The 13,261-nt window shown below is 35.1% G+C and overlaps 2 protein-coding genes across 5 annotated transcripts in view; one reads left to right on the top strand and one right to left on the bottom strand.

Annotated features, from left to right (window-relative positions):
• Positions 1-1,362, bottom strand: part of LOC115233549 (UPF0605 protein GA14893-like) — an 11,588-nt gene extending 10,226 nt beyond the window's left edge. Inside the window, exons 1-5 of the mRNA XM_029804035.1 lie at positions 1,310-1,362; positions 981-1,119; positions 756-852; positions 459-634; positions 253-343 (exon numbers count right to left, since the gene is read on the bottom strand). Of these exons, the coding sequence (XP_029659895.1) occupies positions 253-343; positions 459-634; positions 756-852; positions 981-1,119; positions 1,310-1,362 (556 nt within the window). The remainder of the gene's footprint in view (positions 1-252; positions 344-458; positions 635-755; positions 853-980; positions 1,120-1,309) is intronic.
• A 468-nt stretch (positions 1,363-1,830) lies between these two features.
• Positions 1,831-13,261, top strand: part of LOC115233555 — a 33,945-nt gene continuing 22,514 nt past the window's right edge. For 2 of the 4 annotated variants that reach the window (XM_029804047.1, XM_029804046.1), the window contains exon 1: positions 7,040-7,354. In XM_029804047.1, the coding sequence (XP_029659907.1) occupies positions 7,274-7,354 (81 nt within the window). In that variant the 5' untranslated portion in view covers positions 7,040-7,273. Of the gene's footprint in view, positions 2,233-5,826; positions 6,130-7,039; positions 7,355-13,261 lie in introns of those variants that run through there. The other 2 variants (XM_029804049.1, XM_029804048.1) reach the window with 2 other exon arrangements.

Raw genomic sequence — 13,261 nt, 5'->3', positions numbered from 1 at the left:
TATATATACATAGTGAGTCTAACATTATTTTAATTAAAGTTTTAATTGTTGAAAGGGAAGGAAGTAATGTCATTTCGCGACAATTTATGTTTCAGTTAGATAATTGACCAAAAAATATTTATGCGATTGATTAAATAATAAATATTGTTTTTTAGAAAGAGTATCTTTGAGATTATTTTAAAGTACACTGTGCAATATAGTTTGTTAAATTAGTATTTTTTTTATATATAGAATGAAGGTATATGTTTTTTCAATGTTCCGTATTTTTCATTCCTGATGAACTCGCTGCTATGCATTCAGGTCGCACGGCTAGCATGGGTAATTTAAATTGGCTCTTAATCAACTATAATAAAAACGAAATTATTAAACATTGATGATAACATCCTGTGCCCTAAAAATCTTTAATTTAAAAATAGTGATTTTTATAATGATAGATTCCAGGAATTTTTCTCTCTCACCGAACGTTCCTCCAAATTCCGCGGTTCGGCCCGTCCGCTTTGTACAGTAATCATTTTTCTCAACTGATTTAGGGTCGCCTTAGCTCGTAATTGTTGCCGTTCGAAATCGGCAAGCCCTTCGGTCGCGAGCACCATGTACCTTTGTCCAATTCTAGCATTCAAGCCTGGTATGAAACCTAGACAAGATATAGCAATTAAATGTGTAAAAAAAAAAACTTATTTTATAGTGGACTTGTGATAATTTTATATACACATATTTGTTTGCTTTGATAAACGTTACAAGAAACCGATAAGCACCCTCATATCCTGGTAACATAGGGTGAACGAATACAGGATCGGTCCTCTTGAAACGAGCGTTGACTACGTTTATATCGCTTTTTGGCGGTCTCCATGCCTACATATTTTTGTTATAAGTAATTAACATATATATTCTACTTGTTCAGAAAATGTTCGAAAATTCGTTAATCAATTTTATCTTATTACATATCTTATCACAAGCGCATAGTATTATAAATCGTTCACCTCGTAATTATCGGTTACACGATTTGACAGGATGAGCGTATCCGCATGGTTAACCGCAGGATCGAGCAGCAGTTTATGTGTAGCTTTTGCATATGTTTCACCGTATTTAAATCGATATTGCGGACAATAACCAGTATATCTAAAAAGAAATTATCCGAGTGATTTTCTTAAAATTATTTATTAACAGGATAACATTTATTCGGCACAATTATATTAAATTTTTTAATCCAATAAATTATTAAATTATTTGTTAATTAATTTTTATAAATTTGCTTTCTAATATAAATGATAGGAAAATTATTATTGTTTTGTGAAGGTTAATTTTTTACCCTGGAATCAGATGAGGTTCTGCTGTAATTAATAATTCCGTTCCAACAGTCATTTCGTAAAATTAGCTTTTCCAAAAAAAAAACTTGTCAATTTTGAAACAAAGTTAGTGTTTTCTATTTTTAATTAAATATATTTTTGCTTTAGCTTATTAATTTTATTGACATATTGTCATGTCAATTTCAAACAATTGAAATTCAGATATTTTATTCTAACAATAAGTTACTTCACTCGTTACAACTTTTGCAATGGCTTTCGATGAATAAAGAATTAATGCGGGTTGAAAGAGATAATCGACCAGCAAGAGAAGCGTAGGGATGACAAGGAGAAAGGGAGACAGAAAGAAGAGAGATTATTTGTGATAGAGTAGGGAGAGCATGCGTTACGTAGACAAACAGAAGGTGCACGGTTATGATTTCGCTTTCCAGTTTTCACGAGACCACCGTGACGGTAGCACGTTAAGTTTCCAAAAAGTGCCTCTTTCGTAATTAAAGAATCTTGAATTATTTAGCATTCGCTATTTATATAATTAAAATATTGATATTGAGACGTAAAAAAAACACGTCAAAAAATTCATCTGTGATTAGATAAAGACGCAGTTGAAATACACAAGTGTAATTCATTCTTAGATAATCATAAATCACAGAAGTGGAAGACTGATTTGCAACGTTAAGATAAAACGATTTAACTATCGAGAGACTGTAGAAAGAAATTAGCGATGCGGAATAATTTTAAAATGAATATTTGTGAAGTGTAAAGTGATACGAGTGTTTTTTTTTATTTTGAACGAAAAATTCGCAAATTACAGGATTGAAACACATTAATAAATTATTTAGAGACGAGAACTATGTGGTACCACCAAGAAAAGAATTCCATTTTTTATATCGAATCTGATTGCGAGCCCATAAAACTGATCAAAGACAAGGTAAATGGCTTATTTATGCTTATGCTTAAACAGTTAATGACATTTGATCCACAGAATACAATTATATTCCTCAATAGTATTGCTAACAATATTGAGATAATTAATTAAGTATTTCTTCTTAGTTAATTACTCACAACAACTTAATTAATTAATTACTCCACTATACAAACGAGTTTTTGAAAATTGTGTATTTATATTATGAAAAAATAATAGTACAAAAGAGAGAGAGAGAGAGAAAGAAAGAGATAGAGCAGGAAAAATTACAGGTAGGAGGAAAAAAAGTGCGATGTGTGATTTATGAAAAAGTGGAAATTCCATCCACAACGCTTACGTGCAAAAAGGATAATAATAACGCGTAAAAGGAAAAGTGAAACTTGTGGTAAAACTTAACGCCTGGCCACACTTATAAATTCTCCAGATTTCGATAGCGAGGCGGCGAGAGAGTGAAAAATTTACAAAACTATATGTATTATCCAATTCCAGTTTTATATCTCATTTTGAATTTAACATCACACTTACATAATGCAAAATTGCTTACATAATAAAAGAATCACATAACATTGCTGTTAATTGTACAATATTATGATTTGAATAATGTTATGTTTGCATAGAAAATATCGCGAAATTTAATATGTTCTCGATGCTGAGTCATTAAGCTTTAATCGCATTTAATCATTCTTTCGTGAGGGTTACGACCCGACCAGGTGTATGTACCAGGTGAACGAAATGCAGTCATATATGTGTTGTACGCGACGAAGGAATAATAATTTTCTCTCTTGTGCTTGGCATTTTATTTTGCGTCCCCATAGCCGGAAGTGGCGTTATCACGCGTTACTCGTTGTCAACTCCTAGTGTGGGTGGACGACAATGTATAGCAACAGATATACGCGATACAAAACACTACACGAATGATAAGAATAACAATCGAAAACTTAGTTTTAACCCGAAATTCACGTGCGCTCCTTCAAATTAAAATATACAAAATAAATGTCATGTATTATAAAGTTATCATGTATTGTAAGAAAACGCGTGTTATTTATAGAATAGATATAGTATTAATTAAGACTGTAAAAAATAATCGTTCATTTCAATTAATCGGATAATTAATGTATTTATCTGTTAGGAACTCTTTCTATTAAAACTTATCGCGGGCAAATATATAAATATCGCAATCGCAGCTGAATTAATTTTTAAACTCGGGAGTTTCTCCCTCCCTTCTTTGCTTTCTCAATTGCCTTGTTATATTTCAAGTATAGATTTAAATATGCGCGTTCGGTATTCTCAGAGAATTAAAAAATAAAATTTTGGGAATAAATTATATATATAGATTTTTTAATTATATATAAATTAGATTAATTTATATTTAAACCGTTTATTTATTATCGACAGAAAGATGCGAAACGGAAATTATAAACGGAAATGGCCATAACGCTACCATAACACAATGCGCGCAGAATGTTTGTCGACATGCGTTTCCTTGAATATCAATCATTTTCTCCAAGATTTTATAGATAAAACGACTTGCTTTTCCGGGCACGTGCCCTTCGAATAAGAAGAAAGGCATTAAACTGGCGCCCACTATTACCGCTATTTTTTGCATGCTTTTAGTTTAACATTGTCATATTTTTTAGCAAAGAAAATTCCAAAATAATTCATTGTTTTGTCATATAATTAAACTCGATTAAAACTTGTATTTAACCATTGTTTGCGATAGATTTTTATAAGAACTGGATTTTTTATCTATTTTTTTTTAATAGTAATTTTTTAATAAAAATATAATGTTTGCGATATATGAAAAAATTAACAAGGAAATTGCTGAAAGTTTCGAGCAAAATCTGGACATTTCCATGTGACGCAGCATGGTGCGTGACACGTGCGTGAGACACGCAGGATGAATCATCGCATGCGTCCCATGTACTGTGTATATCATAAAAAAAGAAAAAAAACAGCAACTCTTCTAATTTCGTCACTTTAATTTCGTTTCTTGAATATTAATGTCTCGAGTATAGATTCGAGCCGATTGCAAACAATAAAATACCATGAATGCAATGCGAGTCACGCCGATCACGCGGATGCATCGGATGCATGTTCGTGAGACAAACAAAAGAGTCGAAAGATGCGAATGCAACGCTGTGGACAGACGTCGTTGTTCGAGAATAGGAGACGCGTGCATAAATTATATGCGACATCGACTATTCGTATAATTTATAAATTCAAAATTTGAATCATTTTTTAGTCGAAATTAAATTTTGAGATTTTTATTTGTGGATTTTTAATATCAAGGTTATAATCTTGATAACAAAATCTCAAAATAAAAAGATGAATTTTTCAACTCCGCGGAAATTAATCTGTTTTCGAGGTAGAAGCCTTTCTGGCGACTTTCTCACAACATTCGGCTCCCAACGTGACCGCATTCCGCAAGGAATCCGCCTCTCCGCCTATTAAAGATGCTTCCCGACGTATCTGTTGAAACGCAAAATGAAACGCATCCGTTGAAAAATGGCAAAAAGATTCCGCGAACATGATGCAATAATCATGAAACTTGTTAGGTAATCTTCTTAGGTACTGTCAGAATCTTGAAGAATCCTCGAATCGAAAAATAAAACGATTTTCTAGGAACAATGATGATTAAGGACCAGATATTAGAGGAATTATGGTTGGATGCGGTTAACGGTATCTAAAGGCCCTTGCACTCCTCGGCTCGACACGTCATAAGGAATGAACGATATCAATGTTTACGCCATACAGGACGCGAGCGGTTCCTCTCGCTTGCTTCCTTCTCGTATCGTGACTCACGCGCGCGTCTGCAAATCTCCTCTGGCAGACTTTATGGTGCTGGGAAGAAGCACCGTATAATCCATAAATCCGCGCTAGTGGAATCGGCGAACACGACGTTGTTAAAGCAACAAGAGATTACAGACGGGAAAATAGTTCGCGCCTCCCGAACGAGTGATGTTACAGGCTTCAATTTCTGAGCTTTTTTAAAATTGAAGAATTTGTGCATATCTAAGATAAAATAAAAAAATATTGAAAGATGCAAAGAAAATAATAACATAATTTTAATCAATTTCAAGTCAACTATATTTTGGTGACATTTTTTTCCATAGATATGTTATCAAGATTATTTTAAATGTTAAGAATTCATGAGTATAAATATTGTTGTTTTTTAACTGATCTTGATAAAATAATATCGATTCTAAATTATTTAAAGAACCCGTAAATAGAAGGCATTTCAAAGGATGCTGGTATAAAATAGAGTTGAAATATAAATACAATGTATGCAGTATGCACATCCTATATATTCCTTCTTCTTTTTCTTCCTATTTCTTTATTACATTATCCATTTTATTATTACCAAGAGTATATACGCCATACTTTTTTTCACTAGTCAGAGATCGCTCAAAGAGGCTGAAAAAAAAATATTGGATTAGATTACCGAGCTGTCAAAGCAAGTCCATCAGAAGAGGGGATAAGAAAAGGTCAAATAGGGTTGCTCGATAGAGAGGAAGAGAAAGGACATGAGAAAGAGAGAAGGGGGGCAAAGGCCGGAGAAGGGATATACTCGCGACAACTATCAGTTCAGTGTGGTTCTACTCTCCGTTAGGTGTATCTCGTGTGGATCATTATACAAATCGCGAATTGTCTCTGTCGAGCAGAAGTGATTTCAGAGATTAATCTTTTCAAGATCATAACGTGGGAAAACTCGTCAACTTTGAACGATTCAAAGTAAACATTCCAAGCTGTCGCGATCTGGCATTTCGTGTTAAATATGTAATCGATATCGGTATATTTGATCGTACATAATCGCGTGATCGCATGATTGTGTCTACGATCCTTTCGAGCGTGACGGGTTTCTATCGGCGACATTCACATGACGGACCACATGTCAATCTGAAGGTGAGTCGACCTTCAGTCAATTTTCAGCTCTTTTCGCAGGCGCATGCCTTTGACTCGGTTTGAAAATTACAAAAGATTCGTATATTTCAAACAAAATTAGCAAAATTATTGAGAGAATATATGTATATATGTATGTACGCCGCGATTATATGTATAATATATTGGCAAAGTAGGTGGACTGTCTTGAAACCGGTTGACAGACTTGACACAAAAAGGAGCGATTCAGATACGAATGTCGAGTTTCTGTTCACCGCGATTCCGAATTTCTCGTAATATATAATAAACTTAATAAATAAAAAAAAATATATATTAAAATTGAAGAATTTGTGCATATCTAAGATAAAATAAAAAAATATTGAAAGATGCAAAGAAAATAATAACATAATTTTAATCAATTTCAAGTCAACTATATTTTGGTGACATTTTTTTCCATAGATATGTTATCAAGATTATTTTAAATGTTAAGAATTCATGAGTATAAATATTGTTGTTTTTTAACTGATCTTGATAAAATAATATCGATTCTAAATTATTTAAAGAACCCGTAAATAGAAGGCATTTCAAAGGATGCTGGTATAAAATAGAGTTGAAATATAAATACAATGTATGCAGTATGCACATCCTATATATTCCTTCTTCTTTTTCTTCCTATTTCTTTATTACATTATCCATTTTATTATTACCAAGAGTATATACGCCATACTTTTTTTCACTAGTCAGAGATCGCTCAAAGAGGCTGAAAAAAAAATATTGGATTAGATTACCGAGCTGTCAAAGCAAGTCCATCAGAAGAGGGGATAAGAAAAGGTCAAATAGGGTTGCTCGATAGAGAGGAAGAGAAAGGACATGAGAAAGAGAGAAGGGGGGCAAAGGCCGGAGAAGGGATATACTCGCGACAACTATCAGTTCAGTGTGGTTCTACTCTCCGTTAGGTGTATCTCGTGTGGATCATTATACAAATCGCGAATTGTCTCTGTCGAGCAGAAGTGATTTCAGAGATTAATCTTTTCAAGATCGTAACGTGGGAAAACTCGTCAACTTTGAACGATTCAAAGTAAACATTCCAAGCTGTCGCGATCTGGCATTTCGTGTTAAATATGTAATCGATATCGGTATATTTGATCGTACATAATCGCGTGATCGCATGATTGTGTCTACGATCCTTTCGAGCGTGACGGGTTTCTATCGGCGACATTCACATGACGGACCACATGTCAATCTGAAGGTGAGTCGACCTTCAGTCAATTTTCAGCTCTTTTCGCAGGCGCATGCCTTTGACTCGGTTTGAAAATTACAAAAGATTCGTATATTTCAAACAAAATTAGCAAAATTATTGAGAGAATATATGTATATATGTATGTACGCCGCGATTATATGTATAATATATTGGCAAAGTAGGTGGACTGTCTTGAAACCGGTTGACAGACTTGACACAAAAAGGAGCGATTCAGATACGAATGTCGAGTTTCTGTTCACCGCGATTCCGAATTTCTCGTAATATATAATAAACTTAATAAATAAAAAAAAATATATATATATATAAATTATTATAATCAAAGATGTAATATAATTAGGATAAAAGAAATACTCCAATCAATTAAAAAATTGCAAGAAATGTAATATTCATAATAATTTTTATTCATCTATCACACACACATATTTTATTTTTCTTGGGAATTAATTATTTATATATCTTTTTTTTTAATGTACCCAATATGGAGTGAAAAAAAATTATTCAACGATATTTATCCAATTTTTGAAATACGACATTTTAATTTTTTCTCGAGAAAAATTCTTAATATCGAGAAAATGTCACTTTTTCTCGTGAGAAAAGCAAGTTCTTCTTTTTTCTTGATACCCTGGCAGAAGCATGACTAATCTCGAAGTTCAAGGAGTCAATCGCGATCGGAACCGGTCGACGACAGGTAGTCGAGACATGCTCGAGACGCTTCCGAGAGCTCTTTAATTTAACTCGTCGCTTTTTCGACGGCCGATAAAATCGTATCGAATGAATACTAATAGCCAATGATTAATGAATAATGCTCGACGATTAATTCCGATCGTCTGAATATCCGAAGTTGTCCGGATGTTTCGATCTTGTTTCAATAAGAAGTATCTGTAACCTTGAATAATCGCGCTTTGCATTTAGCGTTAATTTCGCTCGCGATTAATTCCACTGGCGTCAGAAACGGGATCATAAATCGCACTCTTATTGCAAGAGCGAGAGTAACCTTACGAAATAATTAGCAATAGTTTAGCGTTAATTGGTTGTTCTTTTTTCTTTCTCGCCATGAATATATTACATATATTTTCTCTCTCTCTACAACAACGCTCGCGTTCCAAGACGTGCCTCTTCCACCTGTGTGCTAAGGGCGACTTTAACATTTAATTAAAAATAGCTGGCGGATTAAGAGGCGCCGATAGACATAAAAGCGATGTTAAATAAGGTCGTGCGGCATTTAAAACCCACGGAATAACTATTACGGGTCGATAACCGCGTTCGCGATATAACGAGCACGTAATTGCTGTCGCGTAACTAATGAAGCCGCGTTAAGTCGATCGCATCTCTCTCTTTCTCCTTTGTCGCGCACATTTCTAATTTATTCCCCGATATTCATTCGTGCCGTAATTACGCGATTCGTTACGCAATTCCGTTTATGGCCCGCGTATAGCATATATGTATATATATAGGTGCGATTCGATGACTCGAAACTACCGTGATCATTGCAATTCTCATCCGGTCGATTTGCTCGTTCAGATACACCATGAGTGTCCATTTACAAGGGTTATCGAGGGACTAATGGGAACGCATTTCAGTGTAACGCAATATTTATTCAAGAAAATAGGAGAGCGCCCACATATATTTGCAGAGAGAAAACTGCATTCCCCTGAAATTATCGAAAGAGAAGGAAAGATTATAAGCGTAATTTAAAGTAAAAATTTTACTATATTTTTTAATAATTTTAAATGTTTACGTTTCAAACTCTCGATTCTTTATTCTCGAGTGTATTACACTTTGATTTAGATATGTACGTATGAATGAACGTGGATCGATTATTGTTTCATCGACTTGTGTCATCCGATAGGAAATGGAATAGAGACACGCTCGCGGCGACCCGTTAGTCATTGTTATGCGACGTGACGTGGAGCAGAGGCCTGTACGCGTTTAGCCTCGTTAAAAACAATTAAAAGCGGCTCAAAGCTTAATTGGCGCGATCGCTGAAAGGCGCATTCGTTTAATCGACCTTATTAAAGAAATACTCGCGCGTGCGAGCGGCTGAACGAGCGAGCGTTTCATTTTCGTGGGAGACGTACCGTGAAAATGAATAGAATGGATGAACTAAGGGAAAAATAATAATATCCCAAGTTATATGCGAATACCTAAAGAAGACTCTCTCTTTTAAATACACGTATAAATTTGTACAACACCACAAGATAAAATTATACGAGAAGCTTCCAAGAAAAAAGGTGGTATGTTTGACAAAAGCTAAACTCTATTTAAAGAGTTCCGAGTGCAAACGAAACAAGTCGGACTTAAAAGGGTTTAACTTGAATAAGACTTTGTATACAAAGCGAAGCTTATAAATGATGGACTTGCCCCTCACTCGTGCCTTGAACCCTTCATTTATCGCGCATACTTTTCTCGAAGAATAACGACCTTGTCTTCTTCTTCTTCTTTTTCGCTAACGCTAGACATATTCTGACAAGCGACAGGCCGCCTGTTTGTACCCTTTCACGTAGCTTCTCATAATGGGAGCCCTTAAGCTCGCGGAGGGACCGCTTCGTCGAGGATAAGGACAATGATGCCTCGACGCAACGTCGTGTTTCCGTCACGTTCTCCGCATTTTTGAAAAATCCCACGATATGTATCCCACGATATGTTAGAGCATTAACGCGTCTTTCTTTTACATAGCACCAGGGTTTTTCGGTAATGAGGACGTGTTATGCAAATCGACGACGAGATATTGTAACTGTCGCGTAAACGGTACGCAAACGCGCGTCATCTTTCACTTCCGTGGCTCATGTGACTCAAGTGAGGAAACGAGTTCTATCGCGTGTTGGTCGACATATAATTTCTTCGCTAATTTACCATTTCTTTTGTAGCTCGCGGAATACATTACAGAGCTTTGCGCTACTTTATTATCTCACCCGTTATTTGTATCGCGAACGAATATTCTCGTATCAAAGTAATCGTCCATCTCTCTCTTTTTCTTGGAAAAATTTGCAACACCTATCGAGATGATAAAACAGCAACTAAATTGCAAAATCCTATCTTATCTTGAGATTGGGAGCGCGACTTTAATCTTCATTCCCGGCTCCACGGTACAACTTCTTCCGTGGATAATCCCCGAAGTATTTATAGTATTCCCGCGTTCATTTCACGGCCGGTTAATAACCGGATAAAATAGCCGATGGTACCGATTAACGAGTCACGAGTTCCCGGACTACATGCTCCCATCTCTTCCCAGAAGGAGAAGAGAAATCCCGATAAATCAGGACCTTGCCGCTCCGTATCAAGCGCGAGAATAACTTATCTCGCTCACAATGCTCTGCCCGCGTAATTCCTGGATATATTCCTTCGAACGCGAAGCAGCAAATTAAAGTCCTCCGCGGAAATACACTATCTTCAATCGGACACTCGCGACCGGACTCCCAATAGATCCATTCGTTATTACTCAGTATACATCTTAAAGCCGTCGTAATTTGCATTTAATGTAATAAGGAGAAATAATATTTGTGAAAATTTTAATCCATCTTGTAAAACATAAAAAGATTAACTTTAGATATATATACAATGTGTTTATGATTTTGAGATACATAGCAATTATTGTGAATTTTTCTAAGCGATCTCTTGGAAAAATTTCATTGCCATCAATATTCTATAAATATATCATAAACCGGATACAAAGCTCGTCGAAAATTTCCAAGCATCGTGATAACTCATATTAACCAGTCACGATTCTCAATCTCGTTTCAGTATAGTGTGAGGCTCCTCGAGCGATATATGCCGATATAATACCGATCGTTCGATCGCTCCAATTCTCTTTTGCCTCGTAGATCAGTACTCCTGCACGATGTGAATATCTAGGCGATATATCAAGGAAAAACCTCTCCGAGTATTTTAAGATGCAGCAGCATATCTTTCCATTTTTTATTTTTTATGAGCAGAAATAAATTTTATAATTACACGAAATTCTAACTTATTTTTGAAAATTCAAATTGTTTCCTTAATAAATCTCTCTCGGGCAGACTGTCGTGCGAATTGCGATCGGAATTCTGTTTTCCACGAGGACTGTGCCTCTCGTTTGTTGAGTTAGGAAAAATGAGCATGCGAGCGCCTTGCTCTCATAAATAAAGTATAACCGAGTGCAGCGAGCGTAGGCGAGGACTCTTTGTGCACGCGACGTACGCGCGATTTGTTGTTGCAAGAGGGTGGAAAAGCAAGCGAGGGAGCCGCGAGGAATTACCTGTCTAGCGTATCCTCGTTTCGAGATGCGTGGGCGTGCGTAGGTATCAGCCCTGAAGAGAAATCATCAGGGAAGCACGCAGTTAAAGAACGGTACAGATAATGCTCCTGATAGCCGTGCTACAGTTTATTAAAACTTTATTATTTATCCTTTATAATTTTCATTTGTGTCATATCGCTTTATATTAATCTTCTTAGAACTTGTTCTTTTTACTGTATCCTTTATTCTCTCAATTTATTGTTTTATAATATTTTATTATATTACATTTATAAAAGTTTTAATTTTTATTAATTTATTATTTATTTTTAACAAATTCTCTGCTCTTACTCACTTTTAACTTGTTTGTTTATTGTAACGGCTATCAGTTGCGACAAATGTCATGTACATTTCGCAAAATCTAAATCAACTGATATTGCTCAAGTCTGTCAGTCGACATACTTTGCCGTATTGATACGTATGTGCAAAATGAACAGTGATTCAATTTTGCAATGTTATTGCGATTTAATTCTAATTCCCATCCGACAAAGTGTTATCCGAGGGATTATAAGGACTCCGATATATATCGCAAGATTATATCCGTATCAAATCCTTTTCATGTGTATGTTGCAAATTTTTTTACATCATACATTATACACTTTGTGTCATTTATTCTCCTGGCAAAGTTAATTATACAATATAATATTTATAACGATTGCAAAAATTTTCCTAAAATTTCAGCAAGAAATTTCTTTCTTATTCTTTTTGCATTCAAGTTACATCGCACTCGTGCAATTGTTTAACGCAGTTTTCAACCTCGCACGTACACGCGAGGGGTGGACTATCCTTGCGGGAGGGAGTTACAATTGTTGGTACATTGTTACACGTGTAACAGGGTAGCATGCGCGCAACAGGTTTTTTGCAAAATGCGCGACGCGAGGAAAGCTCGAAAATTCCTACGTCCCTGATGACATTAATTTATCGCCGCGCGCTATTTGCGCAACGCTTTAACGCAACAACGGCGACGATAATGGCTTTATAATGACAACGAAATCGTTCGTTCAGCGCCGTGTATCGAGTTCAGGGCCGTTTCAGGATTCTTACCGTTGTGGCTGTGGTGGCATTTTTCAACCGCATTGTGTTGTACAAAGTGGCCTCTCGCAAAAGGTGAGATTTCGTTCCGCTTACTCGTCTCTCGCAAGGCGCAACATTTATTTTACCGAGCCGCGAACAAAAAGATACCTATATTTATCCCCGAAACGTAAAAGAGTTAAGATATTATCAAAAAAGTTGACGCGTATAAAATTACAATATTATTTAATAATTCAAAAATTATTACATATTTTTCTCTCTCTCTATACAATGTATTCAGAGATATATTCTCGATTTATATATAACGTGTCTTTATTTAAATATTTTATTATGCAAATGTCATTCACAATCAATTTTTATTACTTTTGATATGTTAACTGCCAATTGAATTATAAACTATCCCCAGACCAAGGAAAATTATTTTTATTTATTGTTTTTTTACGCATATATATTTGACCTAGATAAAAGACTTTTTATATAGAGAAAAACTGAATTTTCGTCAAGCTACGTATATTAATTTAAGCATCTTAATATTATATACATCGTACATATAATTAACGTATTATAAATAATTTATAATATAATTTATCTTTATT

This window comes from Formica exsecta, unplaced genomic scaffold (assembly GCF_003651465.1).
Source record: "Formica exsecta isolate Colony F162 unplaced genomic scaffold, ASM365146v1 scaffold178, whole genome shotgun sequence".
Taxonomy (NCBI): Eukaryota; Metazoa; Arthropoda; class Insecta; order Hymenoptera; family Formicidae; genus Formica; species Formica exsecta.
This window is presented reverse-complemented; position numbering and strand designations above follow the sequence as displayed.